This window comes from Chinchilla lanigera, unplaced genomic scaffold (genome assembly GCF_000276665.1).
Source record: "Chinchilla lanigera isolate Chin_1 unplaced genomic scaffold, ChiLan1.0 scaffold00023, whole genome shotgun sequence".
Classification (NCBI taxonomy): domain Eukaryota; kingdom Metazoa; phylum Chordata; class Mammalia; order Rodentia; family Chinchillidae; genus Chinchilla; species Chinchilla lanigera.
Genome location: NW_004955424.1, coordinates 968,685 through 992,231, shown reverse-complemented (window position 1 = coordinate 992,231; position 23,547 = coordinate 968,685). Strand labels below are relative to the sequence as shown.

Here is a 23,547-nt window from a genome sequence, read left to right as displayed (position 1 = left end):
TGATGTCTCCACTCTTCCCTGAGGAGCTCTGGATCTGACGTCCTGAAGTGGAGTTGCTGGGGGTGACTGATCAAGGGCCTCTTGAGCTGAGTTCAGACCTGAAGCGGGACAAGGCGGAGGGCTGGCTGCGAACACTTCCAGATCTGAGAATTGGGTGCCTTCCCCTGGAAAGGACGATCCAGGTCTCAGGAGATCTATGCAAGAAAAATCTTACTGATGACTAATAAACAGAGCCCCGTAATTCTGGTCATTATAAACTGGGAGAGTTTTTCATCACTGATACTATGTTTTTATAAAATGCTTTAAAAGATCATCAGTTTTCTCCACTGCCGTCTAAGTACCGCTGGCGTGAGCAAATTTTCTGGGCTTTCTCTGGGTTTGTAAACAAGCAGCAGTCTGCAGGCCGTGTTTTGAGTATTACTGGTCTAATAAACGAGTGCGTAAGAGTACATCTTACAAGAAAAATGATTCAAGTATACGGTCTGTGTGTGTGGTATGGAAAGGGGGAGAACAGGCAAAAGTGTTAGGTTTTAGGACCTGTTGAGTGAAGAATTCTGTGCAAGCGCATTTCTTCCCCTTTCAGACTGGGCCGCAGCAGCACCTCCTACCTCCTCCCTTGGAACTGGCGCGGTCCGTCCCTCCTCTCAGATCCTCCCTCCCAGTGCTGGCTGCCCACGCTGCTTCCTTTTCTGTTAGAACTGTTTATTTGCAGATCAGAAATGATAGCTTTAGAGTGTTTTCTACGGTTTTTATTTCTTTTAACTTCATTTCTTCCTTATTAGTGAGGTTTATTCGGTAATTTTAGGGCTTTGCTTTTAAGCAAGGATTGTTTCTTTTTCATTAGCTACATAAAATGTAGCGGTGGGTCTGGGGAATGGGGGAGGGGAAAGGTGTTGTTTTTCCGCTAGTGGACGTGGCCAGGTTTGCTTTTAGCAGAGCAGAAGGCCAGAGCCACAGCACGGACGTCTGGGGACCCGGCTGGCACTGACGCATGCCCCCTCCTCTCCCAGTTTCTCAGCAGGTTGTGTGGCGCTGCCGGCTCTTATTAACATCAAAGCTGTGATTGAGCAGAGGCAGTGCACTGGAGTTTGGAACCAAAAAGACGAATTGCCTGTGAGTTCATTTTCTGTTGACTGTTTACATTTCCTGCCATAAGAAGAGACCATGTTTAAAGGGTTTTAAATGCCCATCTTTTAACCAGGAAACGCTGTTGAAGCCATTTGACAGGGTTTTATATATATATGTGTGCGTGGATTGAGCACAGAGATGAGTTCGGGGTGGAGCTCAGTGACAGAGTGAATGCTTTGTGTAAGACCGTGGGTTCCGTCCCTAGCCCCACACTCACCCTCCCCACCCCCACCGGCCCAGATAAAAGCTGAAAAGCCTCGTACATTTTAGAGGCGCTGGAGGAATATTCTGGAACTTTTGACTTGAAGTGGCCATGAAAACCAGTGAGGAAAAGCATCAGAAATGGGAAAGGTCCAAATATGTGGTAGCAGGCAGGGTGCCCTGGAGCACAGTTCACAGACGCTCGTCCTGTTGCTTTCTTAAATGTGGAAAGCAGTATGTCAGTTTACCTACACTTAGTTTTGTCTGAAGCATTGGCGTTGGTGCAGTCACGTGCTTGTGCTGCTGCTTTTCTCATACCAGTTAGAAGTACGTCACTGTTAGAGTGAAAGTCTAACGGCTGGGACCTGCAGTGCTCTGCCTCACTGCTGTGGTGGAAAGTGCCATGGTTTTAAGCATTACCTGCAGCCACCCCACTAAGCAGTAGTTTTGTCCCTTTAGAGGGCTGTCGCGCACGCTGCAGTTACTTGCATGGTGGCTGCCAGGTGCGGTTAGGGTGTGGAGTATGTGCTGCTTCTGGAATTGTCATTCCCCGCATGCTCCCGGCCCTTGAAAAGGCTGACATACTGTTTAGGTTTTTTTTTTTCCGCCACACCTGGTAACAGGTTTATCTGCAGTCCCTTGCTCTCCCAGCTGGCAAACCTAGCAGTTGGCTGCCCCAGCTTCTCCCCAAAGAAGGTCTTTCTGTGGTTAGAGACACAGGTGCCTTCCTGGCCCTGAGTGTGGTCAGGACACAGGCAGCACCTGCTCTGGTTCAGCTCATTTGAGCAAGGGAAAAGAACGCAGGCCCTCACACGCGTCTGGGGCAGAGGCCCGGCGCCGGCAGTGCCGAGTTACGCTGTGTGCAGTGGTGCCGCTGAGCAGAGGGCAGAGCAGCCTGAGATGCAGGTTAGCCGGGAGTCTGTGTGTTAGCATTGTTTTTTGAGGTTCTTGTCAGCTTGGCTGAAAGAGCCTTGGTGTTGGCCTTTTTCTCTGGTTGCCGTGTTTAGATTTAGAAGGAACACTGGCATTTTTGGAGCCTCTGGCATGGGCCAGCTGCCCTACTAGGCGATTTCATGGCTTCCATGACTTACGTCCTTTACAGCAAAGAGAAACAGTGGATACAAGTGCTGTGGACTTCGATGTACAGATTGCAGAAGGCCCTTTTGAAACTTATTTTACTGCCCTGTTTCTGGTGGTTTCTCTGGGCCATTACGCTCAAACTTGGGCATCGCAGATCTGAAGCGCACACAGATGTAAACCATTTAGGCTGCCTTTGAAGGAGTTCCTTGGCAGGCGTGGTGGGGCACACCTGTAATCCCAGCACTGGGGAGGTTGAGGCAGATTTGCTGTGCTTGAGGCCAGCCTGGGTTATGTAAGCGAGTTTAAGGCCAGCTTGAACTACATAGAATCTGCCTCTAGAAAATAGAAACAAAAACGGGGGAGGTTACTCGCTGCGCTGAATTTTACCACCAGCTGAGTGTGCTGCGCGGCGGTTGGGAGGAGTTAGCAGCATCATCTGGCAGCAGCACAGCTCGCAGGAGCTAAGCTTTTTGGAAACAGTCTAGAGAGGCTGCATGCCCAGCCCTAGAAAATAATGTTAAGTGAAGCAGATGAGACACAGACAGTTAAATGTTGCATAATTTTTCTTATATGAGAATTGGGGAACTTACGGAGGGTGGAAGGTAAGGGGGTCAAAAACAATCAAGATACTATATACATGTACCAGTTCCCCCCAGATCTGATGGTTTTGTTCTTGATTATACCCTGAGGAATTTTCAAGAGTGTGTCTGGAGGTTTTCTGAAATGGAACTAACACGTTTACTTTCCCTTTTTGAGCAGATTGAAGTTGACCTTGGTAAAAAGTGCTGGTATCACTCGATATTTGCGTGTCCTATCCTTCGTCAGCAGACAACAGATAACAACCCGCCCATGAAACTGGTCTGTGGCCATATAATATCAAGGGATGCCCTGAATAAAATGTTCAATGGCAGCAAGTAAGTGCCAGACTCTTTAAATGTTAGTGAGTGAATCTCGCGGAACTTGGTGGGAGAACAAGTATGATGAATGGGTGTGGCTAGATTTAGGAATGGATTTCTTAGCTGTTCTGCAAAGTGCATGATACCTGATCTTTTATCAAGTCTGCTTAGTCTGTTCTAGGGTTAGATCTCTAAGCATGATCTGCAGCTCTTAATTTTTGGGGTGAGTGATGCAGCCCCTCTCTGTTTAGTATTTTTCAGCACTTTTTACCTAGTAATTTGTCTTGGGGATTTTTTCGGCGGTGGGGGATATAAAACTATAGAGTATTTCACCACCTGAAAATGTATTTAGTTTTTGTTTTTTTGAAACAAAGTCTCACTCTATAGTTCAGGCTGGTCTTGAACTCACTGTGTTAGACCCAGGCTGGCCCCTTGTTATGATCCTCCTGCCTCAGCCTCCTGAGTGCTAGGGTTACAGGTGTCTGCCACCACGCTCAGCCTAAGCTCAACTTTTCAAAAACTTTGAGAAGCCTGTTTCTAGGTTCAGCAGCCCTTTGTGTCCTTCCTAGACTATGCAGTAGCTCTGGTACTATAGAAGCCAGACAGAGCAGTGGTCTTAGTTGAGACTGTGCTGGTTTCTTATGCCACAAGTGAAACATGCAGGGCATTCTTGGTGTGGCGTGAGTACCTGGCACCGGTTTGCTGCCCTTGCATGAACTGCATAACCCACACATTTGAAATTCATTTAGAGACAGGTGCACTGTAAACTTTAGAGAAGAAAAATAGGATCTGAAGCAATTTTCAGAAAAGTTGTCTTTGTTTGTAAAACAATTCTCACTGATTTCCACGGGAGGAGAGTGTTTGTGAATCTTCAAAGCTTAGCAGTTATATTGAGGGAAAAGCATGGTTAATCCTCCAAGCAAAAAACCAGTGCATGGGCTGTGCATGTATAACTGTTAAAGATATCCTAAGACCAGATGAAAATCGATTGCTCGGTACGGATCCTGTTCCTTTATTTGGTCTTTTCTGTCTTCTTCTCAGGTTAAAATGTCCATATTGTCCAATGGAACAAAGTCCAGGAGATGCCAAACAGATATTTTTCTGAAAAAATGAATTTAGTTTGTTGATTTGTAAATGAAACTGAATTGTGGGTACGTTTCAGAAGAGAGCGTTGCATTGAATGCAGCTAACCGAGGACTTCCGCGTTTCTGTAAGCTAACGCTCCAGGAACTCTGCCACCACGCTGTGCACACCGAGGGAAGTGCCCCAGATGAGTGTTACCATAGGGCTTTATTATACTCTTGGTCTTCATTTCTGATCAAGTAAATACACCAGCAGTTGTCATTCAGTGCAGGTTTTTGTACTTAATTATATGGTGGTTTTTTTTACTACTTAAGAGCAGAAACAGAAATTGAGCTTCCCTCCATGTGTTTAATACTCCTGCTTTAATGTCATTTTCTTGATAATTGTAAGCCTTGAGAGCATTTGTGCAAAGCTTTCTTTCCTGCTATTTACACGTAATTAACTGAAAAATTCTTCAGAGGAAGTTGGAACAAGTCCAATTGTGGTTGTAAAACTAATTTGCATTTCTGGTTTTGCTTAAGGAAGAAAGCTGTGATAGATTCCAAATTTGCTTTTTGATGTTTTCCTCTGCTCCAGCTCTCGCCAAGAAGTCAGCGCACCTGCTCTTGAGCTCTGCTTGTAGCCACAGTGGGCTGCCGCTTTAAAATTCTGTCGTGAATTTAGCAGGCTGGTGTGAGAAGTCTTCTGCTAGAATTGAGTGGAAGGAATATTATTGGGTTTTTTGCTTTTATTACCAAGAGGTGCTTGTTTTAAGTGCATTCAATAAAATGAAGTTCTGAAGTTAGAAGTGTTTTTAAGTTGATATATGCTCTCTTGGTCTTGGTAGCCCTATCCTTTGAAATCTGCCTTCAGGACCTGGCTGTCTGCCACATGTATATCATCACGGACACAGTGCTGTGCATGTGTATATATAGATCTGTGCACCAGCATCAAACATTGTATATCTGGGAAGGAAAAAGCATGTTCCAGTCCTAAAATGCAGTTACCATCCCCGTCACTTTGAGTCCTTAGAGTTAGAAGCTAGCAGCTTTTCTGTAGTGCAAAATACGTTCATTGCTGTTTTTGTATTTGATTAGTATACTTACTGTTCAATGCCGCTCTTCTGCAAGGCTATCATCTCATTGACTGAATCTGTATATTACTCAGATGGATACAGATAATGATCTTTTTTCAGTGAAGTACCTTCATTTAATGCACTGTCTAGAAAGAGCCATGTGAAAGAGACTTTCTCTGGATGAGGGACTACATGGAAAAGACTTCAGTGGACATAATTCTGACTTTGAAGACCCGTGAAGTTACTTCATCGTGAGAAAAACGTTATGTGGAAGTTACCAAATATTTTGCAACTTTATTTCATCTGAATATCAATATAGGAATACTTTCATGCAAAAAAAATGAAAAAAGAAGAAAACAAAAGCAGAGAGAAATGTGCCACTTTTAGGCCACAGGTAGACTTAGGTTAAGGGGAAGGGGTGGGCAACAGATTTGGTGCTAAGTTCGTTGCAAATCGGCAACGTTCACAGCCACCGACCCAGACGGTGTGTTCTAAAATGTTTACCTGGGAGAACTGGGCTTCACTGGGAAGGAGCAGGGCACTGCAGCAACTCCCTGTGTTGAGTACTGCATGCTGATGTTCGTATCGATGGCCGCTGGGTGCTGTGAGGTTTGACAGGAACCTCAGTCGGCCCAGGTCAGAGTGTTGGCCTTGTCCAAACGCAGTCTGACCCCACAGTGACTTCCGCTTCACTGTTAGAACCATCTGTAAAGTTCCCCTGTACCAAAGCAGTGAAGGAGAGACTAAGGCAAGCTCCTGGACTGCAAAAGAGAAGGGAGAGGACACCAGGCAGTACTCCGCTGGGGGTATAAACTGGTTTACTTACTTTCCCCTTCGAATTAAATTCTAGAGTGTTTTGTTTTTGTTTCTTAACCTCTTTCTCCCTAGGCAGCTTAGCTTTATTCACATCTTATTCTTACCTTTCCACCTCAAACCTCTACCCAACCATTAGGCTTCATGTAAGGTTTGGACAATACAGATGTGCCCTAGCGGCTGGTGGTAAATATTTTTGGCAGCAAGACCCTTCATACAGTTGGCTCAGGCCACTTTCCAGGGCGGAGGCCAGAGCTCTGCTTTATCCCTCTTAACAGTTTCCTGTGCCGCCCATGAAACTTTAAAAAGAACACGCTGTAGCAGCATTTGACTGTACAGCTTCCTGAGTACAGCCCTTGTGCACCACACTGGGCTGGAAGAGGGCCAAAACATGGAAACTCTTGGCCTAATAATTTACCATGAGAATTACGTCTTGTAACCTTCCAGCGCATGGACACTTAAAATACATCAGAGGCTAGATGTGCAGGAGAGGTGGGTTCAAAGAGGCCAGACCTGAAAACCAAAGATGCTGAAGTACAACGTTCTGTCCTTCCTGCTCTAGAAAGCCTTCACAGACGCGGCACGGCCACATCATTGCTGGTGCAGTCTGTGTCGGCGGTGTGGGGGTGCTGTGTCTGCCTGCCTGCACTTGAAAAGGTAATCAAAGACAAGGCTTTTTACAGTCAGACTAATGACGTCCACTGGAAATAACTTCAGAATGGTTTCTTAAATCTCTTTGAGAGCCATTTCAGTTTACCATTTGTGGACAGAGGCCATGGGACTATTCTCGACCCTAAAAACCTTTGAGCAAATCTTTAGATTCTGACTTAGCCAGAACACCTGTACTTTCAGGTAGACTCTTCACAGTGGCTGAGGTGATCTTTTTGAGCTTTTTTTCTCCTTTGTGTTAATGATCACAGATGCCATTTCTGTTTTATTGACGATTCTATGAGACTTCTAATACAAAAATGAACGGGTAATGGTGCCTCTTTATTTTAAAGGTTTTAAGAAAAGAGCCACCTCATATTCATAGTGTGCATTTTGTGAATGTGTGAGCTTTTAATTGAAAATAAGGACGTTATGAAGTAAATCTTTTTGTGTAAATTTTTCTATAGCAGCTGAGATATATAGAGACACTAAAACCCACACCAAATCATGTGGGGGGATGAGGATCCTTGTTTTTGTTTTTATTTTTTCCTCTCCAGTTAGTCCCATAGGATATGTAGTTCAAGTTCAGTATTCTTGATGCTGTAAGTTATTTCCACGTCAGTGGTGTTGGACTTTGGGACCGTGGATGTAACAAAAACGAAGAACTCTTGATTGGTCCGCAGAGACAAGCTGCTGGTAGACTACGTTAGCCCTCTGGTATTCCAGCTCCACCTCTGATAAAGCGGACTGTCAGCCACACTGGTCAGTCTTTGCAGTCAGCAGACTCAGGTTATCTTCGGGGAAGGTTTGGTTAGTTTCATCACGAGGACGTGTCAGTGAAGACCCAAACCAAATCCCCATCATCATTTAACTCTACTTGCGTTGTTGCCTCTGGTGACACTAGCAGGCTGCGATCTTGAGGGGATGGTAGCAAGGAACACGGGGGCGGCTTGCTGTTCTGTGAGCCTGTCCAGCTGTCTTACGTGGTACAGCAGTGCCTACCCTGAGCAGGTACAAGCTTCATGAACTTTCCTTACTGAACCATAATTGAACAGATACCAAAAAATACAGTGACAAGTGGATTTTAGTAACAGACAAGGCAGTTAGATGTGGGATGAGTTTTCTGCTGTTGATTTTACTTGAAGACATAGTGAGAAAACACAAGTTTTGTGTTTAAGAGATCTTTTGAACTGTAGTGGGCATATGCTTCATTTACTTCCAAGGAGGCAGAAGCAGCTGGACTACGCTGACAGCACATGCTCTGTTTTGTGTTCTGGACCTACATTTCCTTTTAGCAGTCACTTGACCTCCTCCAGCTAGGCAGATGTGGGGCTCACTAGGATTTAGTGCCTGATCTTTCTTTTGGGAAGGGGTGGGAGTGAATGTGTTGAGGATGGGAGGGAAGCAGAAGAAAACAAGAGTGTGAGTGAGTGTGCATGTGTTGGAAACTCACCGTCACCCCACCTGTGTCTAGCAAGGGACAGGTGTTCTATGTATTTTTCTCACGACTGCAGTGTGCATGTATTTTTTTCCACCCTCGTGTTTCCTAAACTTACACTAAAAGGATTCATCAAATCATCTTGTTCAGATGGCTCAGGATTGTATTTCTTTTGCTCACCCTGTGCTCTTGGGTTCCTATAGTATTTCTATAATTATGTAAGAAGAATAGTGTTGCACTGTAATCTATCATATAGAGCTATATGTATGGAAACTTTTGATCAGTTTTTTAAGAGATGTATCCTGTTTGCAAAGGCACAGTAAAGTTGCATCTTAGAAACTATAGGCAATAAAGCTAACAATAAACCTTATTTAACACAAACCGTACTCATACTCTCTGTTCATTTGATTTTGGACAAAGTCTAGCATAACCAGTAGTTTCAGGGATTTCATTTTAACTTAAAAAATTCTGATATATTTAATTTATAAATTTCGGACTGATATAATAGAGTTTTGGAAAACTATAAGAAATGCTTTGTTAATGTGTGTATTCCTATGTAAAACACATGGCTTCTCCTGTGTATATTTTTAAAAATTAAATGTACCTTGAAAAAGTATTTCGTGGAACCGGGTCTGTGTAAACGTGCCAGGCGGCAGAGGTACGCGGGAGGGAGCGGGGAGGTGCCGCTTGTGAGGAAAGACAGTCGCTGCGTTTGCTAGGGGTCTGCATGCCTGGGAAGAATGCTTTTAAAATGTTGCAGCCACCATCTCACCCCATTCCGTGGTATCAGCAGCGTGGGAAGAGCTGGTGGCCGGGGACTATCTTAAGTAAACAAGTAGGGGACTCTGATTCTAGGGTGCCGCCCCCCACGTTGGTTCATCCGGGAGCTCTGGCCTGTGCTCTGACCACAGCGGTAGTGAGTGCACGCCTGGCAGCGGAAGCGGGCCTTCCAGGCTGCTGGTGGGAGGGCCACCACCACGCTCAGCACCGGCGGGACGAACAGGCTGAATTGTCTGTCCTGCTCAGTGATAAGCGAAGGTCGTGGCGTCGTAGGAATTTATTTGCGCTCGTTTTGTGTATTTTCTTTAGAGGCTTGGTCCTATCTGAGATTGTAGACCCGTTTTGCCCACAGGAACCTTTCTGGGTCCTACCCTGGCAGTCGGAGTTGGAGCTAGGGCCAGGAAGTACAGCAGAGGCTCACATCTTCCTGTCCCCCCCAGGGACTGAGCTATCCTGAGACGTGTGACGGGGCACCCTCCCATGCGTTGGGGTGCAAGCGCCGTGTGTTTAGGTAGTAACATCCATCAGGAACGGGTCCCTGTGTGACATGGGAAGACTCAGACACAGGTTGCTGGATCCCCAACGTAATCAGTATGGCTTTATGAAAACCTCAATACAGGGGCTGGGGATTTAGCTCAGCGGCAAAAGCGCCTGCCTGGCAAGCGCAAGGTCGTGAGTTCGGTTCCCGGTACCGGAGAAAAACCAAAAAAAAAAGAAAAACCTCAATACATTCTTCACAGCATAGATTATTTTTGCCACTTCCCAGCAGCTGTGTGAGGCAGTTAAATTGATAAGAACTCATGTATTCCTCCCTTTGAGGTAGGGACTATTTATTATTATCCCCATCTTATGGCCAAGGAAAATGAGGTACAAAGAAGTGAAGTCATTTGCAGAGATGTCACAGTTACTAGCAGAGCCAGGAGGCTGGTTTCACAGCCTCTGCGTTACTAATTACTCTGCTGGGGTGGCCTTGCATTCTGGGGAAAAGCACCTCGAAGCTGCCTGTGGGAGGGGTTGCAGGTTAAGTGCTGCACCCGCTCCCCGATGTGACCGTAGAGGATTTGCAGAGGGCTGGGGCAGCCCTGAGGAGCAGGAGCTGGTAGAAAGAGACTCACAGGGCAAAGATCCACTGGGGGATTGCCAAGGATAGGGCGGGCTCTCACAATTACTATAAAACCAGTTTGTTAAATGAACCATGTTGAGGCTCGCTTCTGGACAGTTGATACCAAGATCGTGGCTGAAGAGTCACTAGTTACTTCCTGTTTTTCGAGGTCCGAATGAGTGCACTGTGAGTATCTTCCACATAGACCTGGAGAATCAGGGCTTCAGACTGGCAGGTGGCAAATGAAATGTTGAGCCTGAGGATGGCAGCTTGGAACTGCTGGGTTCTCCTAGGTGTGTCGGCGGGTTGATCCCTCTGGTCCTGTGGGAGCCTGAATTCACAGCCCAGCCTTCACGCTTTAGGCTACAAGGCTTGCACATTGGCTGCTGCTTTGCCTGGTCCAGGGCACTAATGTTCGAATGTTCCTATGTTGATATTTTAAATTTCTGAATGGTTCTTTTCCCATTTCACTTGTGAATGAACCCCTTTTGAAATTCAGTATTTTATCCCGCCACCCCCACCAGCCTTCCCACTGAAGCTCCGTCCAAGCACTGCTGAGCGGTAAGCTGAAGATTGAAGAGAAATGCCACTCCTGATGGAAACCCTGACCTTCACCCTGGCATGGCCAGCTTCACAAACTTCCCCCACAAGGAAGGGGAAGCCACCCGTGGTGGGATGGTTCTTGTCCTTCTCCAGGGTCTAGAGGCAGCATAGTGCCCAGGCTCTGCTACGCCAGGAGCCTCCACCTGGTGCCCTGAGCTCACCCCAGACCCTGGTGTGCTTCCTGGTGCTGATCAGGTGATTGGGTTCACAGAGGAAGAGGCAAGTGCCATTCTTGGTCTCAGGAAGTTTCTCAACTTCTGTTTGCTTTCCCACACACAGGGTACTTCTCTAAAAGTATCTTGGTTTCAGCTGGGCATGGTGGCGTGTGCCTGTAATCCCAGCACTCAGGAGGCTGAGGCAGGAGGATTGCTACAAGTTCAAGGCCAGCCTGTACTATACTACAAGACCCTGTCTCAAAAAACAAACAAAAAAAGTATCTTGGTATTAAAAAGTAAAGGTTTTGGTGACACCTGCCTGTAGTTCCTCCTACCCGGGGGGAGAGAGCAGGTAGAGGCTCCCCTGAGCCCAAGAGTTTGGGGCTAAGCTGGACAAAATAGCAAGACCTCATCTCAAAGTTTTAAAAAAAACAGTCTAGGGCTATAACTCAATGGTAGAGCATGTGATTAGCATGACTGTTGCCTTGGGTTCAGTACCAGCATGGGCACATACACACCCACACCCACACCCACCCACAAAGTAACAAAAAAGAGGTGGTGAAAGGCAGGCATTGGGGAAAGATAGGGGGTGAAGTTCTATTTTTGACCTTTTTTCTGGCTATATGGGGCTGATCACTATAACACGTAGCTGTATACCTAGGCCTTGTGGAATTTTTTTTTGCATGTATATTTTACCCCAAAACAAAATAAAGATTTTGTGATAGATTTTTGGAGGAATACCATCTACTGAAAGGAAAGTGATGGAAGAAGAAGGTAATCATGATTTCTGTGATAATGAAGACTCCAAGGTGAAGACTAGGAGCTGACCTGATAATTTTACTTACAAGTATTTATCCTAAAGAAAATTTCAGCAGTTTTATTATAGTCATGGAAAATTAGAAACAAATACTAGGTAACAGTAAGTGGGACACAGCCAAAAATGGAATGCTATTTAGCCATTAAAAAAGGATGCTATAAATGTTTATGTACTAAAGCCACTTATAAAAGCATACTGTTAAAAGGTAGATATTTTACATATACGCACAGAAAAAAGTTACACCATAATATTAACCATGGATTAAGAGTTATGGGACACTAGTGTTTCTTTACATAGGTTTTCTTTTCCTCTCTCAGGGCTTGTAATACTATGGGAAAACACCCTCATGGGACAGCAGTTTGGGTTTCAGTCTCATCATCACATCTGGGGCTGGGGCGGGGCAGAACTGTGCTGTGAGCACTCCAGTAATTGTCTTCACGTCTAAATTGTCATCAGCAATCCCCTGAGCGTCTTCCAATCTAGTATCTCAAATTTGGAGGTTGAAGAGGACCTCTGCTCAGCTTTACTGGTGCTCCACTCATACTTGAAGTTTCAGCCCCTGCTGAGCAGTTTGGCCCTATGGGAATTTCACAGTGACTTTCTTTAGCGATGGAGGGATTCGTTTTCCAGGACTGAATTCTCCCCTTTATTATAGGAATTTGTACTATTACAATTTCTCAGCTTCCTGCTCTGCTTTCCCTAACACAGGGTAATTCCTTAAAAATACTTTGGTTTCAGCTGGTACAGAGGCTATACAGTTATGTGCTTCATTATAGAAAAGTCTGATGTCATCAACATGGTAGAGGGGCTGGGGATTTAGCTCAGCAGCACAGCGCCTGCCTGGCAAGTGCAAGGTTGTGAGTTCGATTCCTGATACCGGAAAAAACCAAAACCAAACAAACAAAAAAAACATGATAGAATCTGTCAAGGCAGAAATTCTGTCTTCATTTCATTACCTCCTTGGGCCTGAGGCCCAACAATGGTTTGAGTCCCAAGCACCCCACCTTGAGCCCCTGACCGCCGGAAGAGAGCCCCAGCTGGTGTGAAGGAAAGAGCCTGGGGCTGCTAGACAAGGGCTCCACCCTCCAACCCTACCTTGCTGTCACCGGTCAAGTTGTTCCCATCTCTGGGCTTCAACCTCCTCTGGTTGAGCAGAGAAAGGTTTAGACCAAAGGATGCTCAGGCTGCCTCCGGCCCACCACCGTGTAACCCTGTTGGACCCCCACAGATTCCAAGCTCTTTCGTAAGGCAAGCAAAGAACTTCAAAGCAGACATTTGATCGTGGGGGGAAAGCAGCTACATTTATTAAAGGTCATGGACAGAAATGGATGACAGAAAAGAACACTGTCATATGTGCTGATAAATGCTGATAAATCCGGCTTTCAGGTTCCAAAAGGGGCTGCATGCACTTTGGCCTGGGTTTATATAGAATGCTCAGGGTGGGACTTGAGCTCAAGTGGGTAGCGGGAATGACGAGGGAGGGATAGCTGTAGGGTGCTGCCCACACTCGAGTGGAAGGGAGTGGATTCCAGCCTCTCAGAACCTTGCTTCCTACCCTTTCCCCACTAGGTATGTGCGAGGGTACTGTGACCCTTGTGAACTGCAGACACTGCATGGTGGTTTTTTGTCAAATAACATGAAGAAAGAGTAACACCATCCCCCCCCACCACTGAAATAATAATGAGAATGAATACATAGGAAGAAAGACTGGAAAACCCAAAGGAGAAGCACTTGCTGTCCAAGGAACGATCTCAGTATGCAGTCATGTAGTGGCTGTCGGACAGGCCGGGCGCCATGTTAGATGACTTTCCCTGCAGGGGTCGGCTTGCCTCCAGATCTGACTTGGGGCCTGAAAGAGGGGCAAGGTGACTGAGTGTGGCAAGAGCCTCTCTGATGCAGCATCCATCCACGACCAGCTCCCCAACCCCTCAGTCTTGGGTAGGTCTGAGAACTTGTCCCTGGGGCACCAATGTGGGATGGGGTGAACGGCCTTAGCAGCCCCTCAGAGTGCCTCATTCACGCCGTCTTGTTTGATCCTCACAGCACCCGCAGGAGCAACTATGGCGTCCGTACTGGGTGGGATACGTTAGAAAGCTGCCCAGGGTCACGTAACCAGAGGTGGCTGAGGCAGCATCTGAGCCCACTTAGCCTAGGTGCTTAGAGCCTTTGTCAAGGTCACCGGGGAGGTGAAAGTCGGGGCTTTCCCTCCAAAAAGGAGCCGAGAAGGGAGGGAGTGGGGGTTTCTTGAGAAGGCAGTGGAATCTGGATGGAATTATTCCAAAAAAGGGCCACCGAGAGAACAGGAGGAAGCCCTCTGGTGGTTTTCCCGGTGCTAAACTAAATGGAGATTTAGAGAGGTCTTGCCGCTCCCACCCCACCCCCACCCAACAAGAACTCAGCCACACCCATAGCCTTTGCCTCTTTTTCAGGGCTTAGCTGAGTCCCTCTCCTGAGGGCACAGCCACGGCCTCCCTCTGGGAGAGGTTCCCACCCCTGCCTCTGGGAAGTCAGGACCAGGTACCCAAGCCCAAGGATAAGACTCACCTAGCACATTTGCAAACGCGCTGCTTGTTCCCTGGGTAAGAAGAAAGAGGAAAGTGAGTGCCCCCACGGGTCTCCCTGTGCAATTCTTCCTCTTTCCCTACTTCTTCCCTCTCTTCAAACATCAATTTTAAAAGCACTGCAAATGTTGCATTGCAAATGTAAACATTGCAGACGTGGTGAACGTGGCGATTCCGCAGATCTGGAATCTCAAAAATATGAACCGCACCTCCTCTCAAGGACTGCCTGGAGCGAGCGCAAAGGGTGAGTGTGGACCAGCCTGCCCCCCACGGTGGTTCCCCAGGACTTACTGCAGTGGCAGATGATAGTGATGACCAGTGACAGCAGAAGGACCGCGCATGTGCCAGCCAGGGGCGCCCAGATGTAGACCTCGCAGGCGAGATCCAGCCAACTCCAGACTGCTGACCACAGCGAAGCTTCGACATTTAGCAATTGGCCGCGGATCGCCCTCCCGCTCCACCCTGCCATCCCAAGCACCACTCCCCGCTCCGGACTCTGTTTCCCCCAAATTTGGACCACCCTCCAGGATCAGAGTGACACCCCTCCCCCGTGGGTGCCGCGGCCCCCTTACCTGTGCCGCCCTTGGAGAGCACACAAGTCTCGGGGCTCTGGGACGGGGACAGCGCGCTGGGCGCCTGCGTTGGGGGAGGCGGAGGGGGCGTCGTGGTGGGAGGGTCTGCAGGAGCAACAGGGTAGGTGGGCGGGGGCTGGGCAGGGATTACAGATTCCTGGGCGCCTGGCCCTTGCCCCGCTCCCCTAGATCACCCCTTCACCGAAGGGCGCCTCTCCTCCCGTTTTTCCCGCGCTGGTAGCGCTAACCCTGTTACGGTGGGCACAGCCGCTGCCCTCTGCCCAGCCCTCCACGGGTCCGGCAGCTACCTGTGAGCCCGGACACAGGGGTGCTATCCGGATTGTACTGGGGCGCAAACAGGGGTTGCAAGGAATTTCAGTAACTTGCCCAGGACCATACAAGTACCTGAACTTGGATCAGCCGGGACAAAAATAATCTCGTGTCCCTATTCAGCTACACTGTATCCTTGGTTTCCCGCCTGTGAAGTGGAAATAGTATCTAAATAGCCCCCAGGCGATAGAGTTGTGAATAACCCTTTGGGCGAGCGGGGGTGCGGGGGTTGGGGGGGCGCATGCCTGCCTCTAATCCCAGCACTCAAGAGGCTGAAGCAGGAGGATCACCTCGAGTTCCAGCCTAGCCTGAGCTACATAGTGAGTTCAAAGCCAGCCTGAACTACATAGCAAACTCAAAAACCGCGTTTGCGGGTGAACCCCAAGCCTCACTCCAAGAGGCGCCGCTCCCCGTACTCAGACCTGGCAGACGGACGGGAAGGAAGGGGCTGAAGTACAGCATCATGTTGGTGGAGACCGAGCAGAAATAGTAGCCTTCATCCTGCTGTTGGAAGCCGTTCAGAGTGAGGGTGTAGGTGTTACCGCTCTTCGAGCCGCTGAATCGACTCTGCTTCTGGTCCAAGCCTGGGGCCAGCTTGGTGCGGGGCCCCGACTGGTACAGGAGGAAGGTAGGACTCCTGGCGACGTCGCGGGGCTGGAAGAGCCAGGAGCAGCTCTGCGGTGCGTTGGGCAACAGCACCTCGCAGCGAAGGGTCACCTTGTTGCCGACCCGCGCCACCAGCGACGGGGGCGACATTCGGAAGTTGTTCTTCCCTTGGGCCTCGGAGGCGTCTGCGGGGTACGGGGAAACAGCGAGGCTGAGCCCGAGCTGCGACCTCCCCCACCGCCCTGCCCCCGGGTCGCCACCTCACCGAGCAGCAGGGCCACCTGCAGCAGCAGCCAGGCGCTCGCCCGCGGGGCCATGGCGTGCGCTGCTCCGCGAGGGCCAAGCCTGAAGCAAGCGCGAGGGTCCGCGCCCGGGAACCAGGGCACGCGGAGTGGGAAAGTTGCACCCTTGGGCCGGCTGCGGGCCCGAGGTCGAACTTAGAGGATGTGATGTCACCCGAAGCCCCCGCCGCGGAGAGTCACCCTCTTCTCGCGGTTGTCACCTTCCAGCCCGGGGAGGGGGCTGGGAGCTGTGAAAGGGGCCTGGCCGAGCAAGTGTGGGGCCCTGAAGGCGGTGCGCTTGGGCACGAGGAAAAGCGCTTGCAAATGGCCATGGAGACAGCGCTGGTGGAAGTGACAGAGGCGGGATGAAGAGGCACGAACGCTTTCAAGAGACCAGGGCGAGAGGCAGGAAGGGAGAGGCTCGGCCCATTGGCACACCCTCACTCCAGGTCCCTTTGGGGCTTCTCGCCAGTCTGGCACTGAGGCTGGGCACAGGGAAGAGCGGGTGACCTGGCCACCTCTGGGGACTGGAGAAGGGCAGTCCAGGCCTGCTCTGTACCAGAGGGGACACCGTGGTGACACCCACTTCTTCTGCTGACCACACTCTTCAGTCCACCACACAGCCACATCTCCTCCTAGGGCAGGGCAGCAGCCTGTGGGACAGTCCTCCCGCCACCGGCACTCCAGTGAGGGGTGACGGTCACCCGGTAGCTCCCGGGCAGTGGGAAACTCCACGCCCGGCTTGGTTCACCAGCCCCTGGGTGAGCGCGGGCGCCTCCCAGCCTCACAGGCTTCAAGTGCCCAAGCTCAGTGTATGTCTTCCTTGCTGCCTGCCTAGCCTGCTATTCTGTTACCCCCGGCCACCCCAGCCTCCTCCCTGTCTGACTTGCACCTTGTTTCTCTCCTCCCCTAGGCTGGGTGCTGGGAAAGAAATGTGCTTTTGGTGTGTGTGGGGTTGGCTGAAAGCAGTTTTCCCGCGTCTGTCCCTGGCCCAGGCGGTCGCTCCCTTCCTGCCTCTGGCTGTCCCGAGTGGCACACTCTCCTCCCCTTTCTTTAGTGTTTCTCCGGCTGCCTACTTGACCCCATGCTGGGCCGGCCTCCCATTGCTGCTGTTGATTCTCAGCGGTGTGGCTCACTGAGCACCCAGCTTCCTGGCCTGCCTCCACCCTGGAGCCCCCGGGGGTGCTGCAGACCCCATGACGTTCACCCCCTGGTGTCACAGCACTTTGTGGGCTGAGCAGTGTTCACTGAACGGCCCCCCAATGAGGTCTAAATGAAAGCAAGTACAAGGCGGATGGGTTTTTTATTTGCTTATTTTTTAATTTTTATTTATTTCTATCATTTATTTATTGTGGTGCTAGGGATTGCACTTAGGGCACTGTGTATGCTAGGCAAGCATTCCACCGCTGAGCTGTATCCCCAGCCCTTGTGGGGGGGTGTATTTTTTTCAATTATTTTGATTTCACCACCAGTGTCACCCCAGCACCCAAAGTACTTACTCTGACATGGACCATCATATATATATTTAATTGTGTTTTTTTTTTTTGGTCTTTTTGAGACAGGGTCTCGCTATGCAGTTCCGGCTGGCCTTGAGCTCACTTTGTAGCCCAGGCTGGCCTCGAACTCGCTGCAATCCTCCTGCCTCAGCATCCTGAGTGCTAGGATAACAGGCGTGCTACCACACCCAGCTGGGAACATTTTATATTTAGAAAAAACAATTTTAAGTGTCTTAAATTACAAGAATATTCTTTTTGGGCCAGGGATATAGTTCACTGTCACAGCCCCTGCCTGGCAAGCACATGGTCCTGAGTTTGATTCCTGGTACCAAAAAAAAAAAATCAATATTGTTTTCTGGGGCGTGTGGGGTACTGGGGATTGATCCTGTAGCCGTCACACTGAGCTACATCCCCAGCCCTTTCTTATTTTTATTTTGAGACAGGATCTCAGTAATTGCTAAGTACCCCAACTGGGCTCAAACTTGTGATCCTCCTGCCTCAGCCACCCAGAGTACTGGGAGTATAGGTGCGCACCAACAGGCCTATAATATATTCTTGCAAAAATCAGACAATGCAAAAAATGAGTACAACGTCCTCTGTCTCAATGTTCTTCACTATCATTACTCTAGAGAAAACCACTGTTACAGTTGAGTGTGTTCCTCAGATATTATCTGTGCACAGACAGATGTGTATGCATTGTTTTAGACTTGTGGGGTTATTAATATATATACATATACATATGCATCTATACTGCAACTTACTTTTATTATTTAGCAGAAGGAAAACTTTCCATGTCAGCAGACATAGATCTGCTTTATTTATTTATCAACTGGCTTTACAGATAGGGTCTCACTGTGTAGTTCAGGGTGGCCTTGAGCTCATTCTGTAGCCCAGGCTGGCTTGACACTCAAAGTGATCCTCCTGCCTCAGTCTCCCAAGTGCTGAAATTACAGGCATGTGCTACCATTGCCTGACCCATCCCATTCTTTTTTTTTCTTGTATTGGGAATTGAACTCAGGACCTTGTGCTTGCCAAGCAGGCACTTGTGCCACTGAGCTACATCCCTGGCACTCACCTTATTCTTTTAAATGGGTACCTTTTATATATGCATTCTATCATTTTAATCTATTAATGGACATTTCAGCAGTTTCTCAGTTTATGCAGCTGCTGTATCAGCTGTACTGTGATGTAGGTACCTGCATCACTGAGGATTACACCAGTACACGGGACATTTTCAAGTGGAAGATGAAGGAGGTGGGGAAGGAAACCTCTGCAGTGATGGCGTGTGTGTGTGTCCCTGGGTGTGTACACACTGTGCTGTTCCTCACCTCAGATGAATGAGGAGAACAAGGAAGCAGCTAGGTTCAGACAGGTCACCAAAATGGTGAGCCTTGCTTTAGATGGCAGCTTCTCATTCTGCTTGGTAGCTGTCCCCACTGCGGGAGGAGTATCCTGGGACCCTGCTGGCCAAAAGATACAATCTGAAGGGTGGTAAAGAGGATGGATGCCCATGAAAGTACACCTTGCCCCGTTAGGGTGGCACTAGGTCAACCTCCAGGGATCTAGATCTAGGGAACCAGGACCCTCAGTATGACAATCCTACAGAATGGAATACTGCTTGAAAACATGTGTTCCACTCCATCTCCCGGAAGTGAGCTATAGCTGGCTTGGGGGCTTTCCAGCCTCACGCATAGCTAAGCCAAGGGTAGCAGCCCCTTTGCACAGAGCACTGTGGGGGAGGCGTGTCAAGGCAGCATGTCAAACCCACCCAGGAAGCTTTGCGACCCCAAAGATGTTTTCCACAATTGGTGGTGGATTCTCGATGTAACCACAACAGCATCCGCTCTGCAGCAGGCAAAAGAGCAGATGCAACTGCACAGGCTGGGAGATGCCAGCTTTCTGTAGCCCAGGTGTGCAGAGCACTGGGTTGGGCCTGCCTGTCACGGGCAGGTAAGCTTCCACACCCCAGCCTGTGGCACTCACAAGGGATGAAGAAGAACTGGGGATGACTGCACTCTGTCACATGAGTCCTGTGTGTTTCAAAATATGTAGAGAAATATGTTATTCTCAAAATGTCTGTTTTTGGTTTGTTTGTTTGTTTTTGAGCCAGGATCTCTGTGTGTAGTTCAGGCTGGTCTTGAACTCACTACAGAGCCCAAGCTGGCCTTGAACTCACAGGGATCCTTGTGCCTCAGCCTCCTGAGTGCTGGGATTACAGGTGTGTGCCACCATGCCTGGCAAACGTCTGTTTTTGAATTATGGGTGTGAAAGGATTTCAATTCACACATGTTAAAAATATTCAGAATTCATAACTGGACAGGGCAGTCGTAGGAGGTTCATCAAGCTCTCTGCTCCGGCCCCTAAGCCATGCACTAGAGGTGGAATCACAGCTGCACAGTTGCCTGCTGTCTCCCCTGGCCAAGTCAGTTCTATGGACACATTACAGATTTCCCTGTTGGCAAGTCTGAAACTGCCAGGGCTTTGCTGTATCTCGGTCATAAATAACATGTCAATGCGAGCTCACTTCTGCCGTTCTTACTTTCTTGCACCCTGGATCCTCCAGTTCATCTATGCTGCTTTCATCTCGAGCCTGGATCTTTGCAGTGGTCCCCTAACTCCTGCCCTCATCCTTTCCAGTGAAGATCTTCTCATGCTAACCCCTACTTCACCCCAAAGGGCTTCCCAGGTCTTCAATAAATACTTGTTCAGTTAAAGCTAAATGCAAGCGAAAGTAGAATGCAGCAGAGCGGAAGAGGTAGAGATTGTTTCATGGGACAGTGGTTGGGAAAGGCTTTACAAAAGTGGGGGGGTTAGAAAATGAGTTAAGAAATGAGGAGAGGGTTGGTTAGAAGGAGGCATTTGGTTTCTGTCCAAAATGGTGTCAATGCCATGCGATAACCCATAGTAAGGGTCCAGTTAGAAATAAAAGAAGGTGGGAAGGCAGAAGAAAGTGCATTCAAAAGCAAGATGGCCGTAGCACGGATGTGGTGGTGGAACCAGGGCTGGAGTCAGGGGCTGGCTTCCTGGGCTCTGGCCATTCTCAGGTCTGGCTCTTGAAGGTTCATTCTTGGTACAGAGGCACCAAGGGTTTGACATTTATGGCTACCAGAGTCCCAAAGTGCTTTGCCTGTGGAGTGAAGCTGGAACCTGGCTTTCTCTTCAAACAGGTTTAGTTGAGATTTCTGTGGATTGAAAGGTGAGAGCCCAGAGCCAGCAGTGTAGGGCCTGGTTCCTACTGGGAGCCCTGAAAAGTGAAAGGCTGCTGAAAAAACCAGGAGGAAGAAGTATAAAGAGAAGAGATTAAATTTTTTTTCCACTCGAGAGAACCTTGCGTGCACACTCAAAATTCAAAGTGTATGTAAGAAAGACTCAACAATCGGGGTCTGGGTTCCCTCCCAGAGAGATGCAAACCACGGACCACTGGGAAAGGGTTCTGTTGCAAGAGAACAAGACCTTGCATAAAGTAAAGAAATTAAACAAGAACAACTCAAGATCATAAAACTGAATGTACTGGAAACGAAAGCTCAAAACAGAAAGTAGAAGACACTCTAAGTTGAACCTAGCTGAAGAAATAACTTGTGACCTGGAAGCCAGCATTGAAGAATTCACACAGAATACAAGGCAGCAGGGATTCACACAGAAGCACTTTGGAAAAGCTGTTGCGAGGCGGTTTGGCTCTGTGAAATGTCTACTAGGATTCCAGAAAGAGAAAAAAGAAAACGTGGACGAAGAATATGGGAAGAGATTGTGGCTGAAAAAGTTTCACAATTAAATACATAAGTCCTTAAGTAAAAAAAAAAAAGGAAAGAAAACCTATCACAGTGTCAAGAGGGATAAATAAAATTCTATCTCTTTCTGTACACAGCCATCAAGAGCAAAGAGGACGGCATCTCAAGAAGCCGGGCAGATGTTTGACGTATGTTGGGCCAGTCCTTGGTCAGCAGGGAACAGAAGCTGAGCTGTAAACAGGAGAAACCCACTTGTTCTGGTTTTCCCCTCAGGCTGACTCTGCCAGCCCCTCCCTCGCTGCTGACCCATGCTTGCTGTACACAAATTAAATTAGAGTACTGCTGCAGCTCTTGCATCTCAAGAATACTGCAGCAAGTGTCCTGAGTGCAGTCGAAGAGCCAGGATGTGAGTCCAGGAGAGGACCAGGAGTGGAGGTGAGCGTGACAAGGAGGTAATATCATGATTTCATGGCAAAGGGCAGTGGTGTAGACAGAGTTAGAAGAGGGTATGGAACCTTCAGGGAAAACTCAACTCAAAGGTGAAGGAAGAAAGAATTGACACAGACTCCAGGCCATGTAGGAAATTCAAGATGGGGCTTGAGAAGGTGTAAAAATTTAACCAGGGGGTTTGGCTGATGATGGAGGCATGGTCAGCGAGTGTGTGGTGGGAAGAGAAGGGAAGTCATGTCCACCCCTGGCCCGCAGAGGGCATCCACAGTGTCACCAACAGATGAGGCGAGGAGGATGATGGGAAGGCTGGGGTAGATGGGTAATGGATGGGAAGCTCCGAGGGTCATGCAGGATGAAACAATGTTAACATTTGGATTTCATTCATTCAAGCAATTGCACCATTCACTTTTAAGTTTTGAAAACATTTGAACACAGGAAAAATACAACAGATAATATGAAACACCCATGAGATCTTATTTGGAGAGAGGCTGTTTCTGATTTGGGTCATTATAAATGATACTATGAGGAACATCCTTGCACAGGTTACATAGGATCTAAGTACAAGATTTCCTCTGGGTATTGGCCTGGAAGAGGAATGACTGACCTCAAGAGGAGGGATTTGTCTGAAAAATGATTCTCTCTTCACCTCCCATAGCTACTGGTAAATTTCAGAGTGGTGGCACCAGTTGGTACCCACCCCGTGTAGGTGAGTTTCCATTACCCACATGCTTGGTGATGCTTGGTTTTTGCCAGTCTTTTCAATTCTGCCAGTCTGCTAGGTGTGAGTTGACATCGCATGGTTGTATAAACTTCATCTTCTTGAGGCTCTGGGTTCAATCCCAGCTCCACAAGCAAGCAAGCAAGCAAGCAAGCAAACCCCACCCTGCATCGCCCTTGCTAAGGCTGACACTGAGCATCTTGCCCCAAGTTTGCGGCTATTCAGCTCTCTTCTTCTGCAGATCGCCTGTTCCTGCCCTTTGCCCTCCACCCTGAGGGATGTCAACAGCATTTAGGTAACGTCTGTCCCTGGGATCCTCCCTGCCGTCCTTCCGCAATGCACGTCACTGACAGTGTGAATTTTGCTGGGTTAGAAAACCCGATTTCTTTCCAATCAGCGGTGCACTACTAATCTCCATAACGAAATGAGTCTTCAGCTCTTCTTTTTGTTTGAAAGCTGTCCCGAGTCCTGTCAGTGTTTGCTGCAGCAATACCAGTGCAGACAAACTGCATCAAAAGGGGTCTTCTCTCCCCCTTGTTCCCTTCTTCCTTCCCTCCTCTCCTCTCCCCTCCCTCCTCCTCCCTTTCGTCTTTTCCCTATCTTCTTGTTCCTCCTCTTCCTCTTCTCTCTCTCCACCTTCCTCCCTCACCCTCCTCCCCTCTTCTTTATACACAACGCATAATTTGTTGTCTGGAAACAGTTTACCCCCAAACAGACACTTTCAGCAGTCAGTGGAAATTGTTCTTTTTACAGAAGTTGGTTCATTCTTCGCCCCGGGCGCTGGCCGAGATCCTTGAAGTAACCTCAGTGCAACGCTCAACGCTGCACTCCCACGGTTTCCCCGCCGTGACCTGGTTCTCGGGCTCTCGGTCCCCTGTCGGGCGAGCTGCGCAGGATGCGGTGATGCGAACCCTGCCGGGCGGGGACGCCGCCCGGGGTTAGCCCGGTCCCCACCGGGCGCGGGCCGGGGCCACCCGGAGGTCCCACGGCTCTGGCCGCCGGACGCG

At 48.7% G+C, this 23,547-nt stretch overlaps 2 protein-coding genes across 5 annotated transcripts in view; one reads left to right on the top strand and one right to left on the bottom strand.

Annotated features, from left to right (window-relative positions):
* Rmnd5a (required for meiotic nuclear division 5 homolog A) overlaps positions 1 to 8,957 on the top strand; it is a gene marked incomplete at its 5' end in the record, with an annotated part of 50,886 nt that extends 41,929 nt beyond the window's left edge. The window contains 3 exon segments of the mRNA XM_005385391.2: positions 1,011 to 1,113; positions 3,169 to 3,323; positions 4,347 to 8,957. Coding sequence (XP_005385448.1) covers positions 1,011 to 1,113; positions 3,169 to 3,323; positions 4,347 to 4,410 — 322 coding nt within the window. The 3' untranslated portion in view covers positions 4,411 to 8,957.
* Positions 8,958 to 13,072: 4,115 nt separating this feature from the next.
* The window catches only part of Cd8a (CD8a molecule), a 26,565-nt gene continuing 16,090 nt past the window's right edge, over positions 13,073 to 23,547 (bottom strand). Inside the window, exons 1-6 of one of the 4 annotated variants that reach the window (XM_005385390.2) lie at positions 18,973 to 19,218; positions 15,684 to 16,052; positions 14,932 to 15,036; positions 14,651 to 14,761; positions 14,343 to 14,373; positions 13,073 to 13,647 (exon numbers count right to left, since the gene is read on the bottom strand). In XM_005385390.2, the coding sequence (XP_005385447.1) occupies positions 13,596 to 13,647; positions 14,343 to 14,373; positions 14,651 to 14,761; positions 14,932 to 15,036; positions 15,684 to 16,017 (633 nt within the window). In that variant the 5' untranslated portion in view covers positions 16,018 to 16,052; positions 18,973 to 19,218 and the 3' untranslated portion in view covers positions 13,073 to 13,595. Of the gene's footprint in view, positions 13,648 to 14,342; positions 14,374 to 14,650; positions 14,762 to 14,931; positions 15,037 to 15,683; positions 16,053 to 16,132; positions 16,516 to 18,972; positions 19,219 to 23,547 lie in introns of those variants that run through there. The other 3 variants (XM_005385387.2, XM_005385388.2, XM_005385389.2) reach the window with 3 other exon arrangements.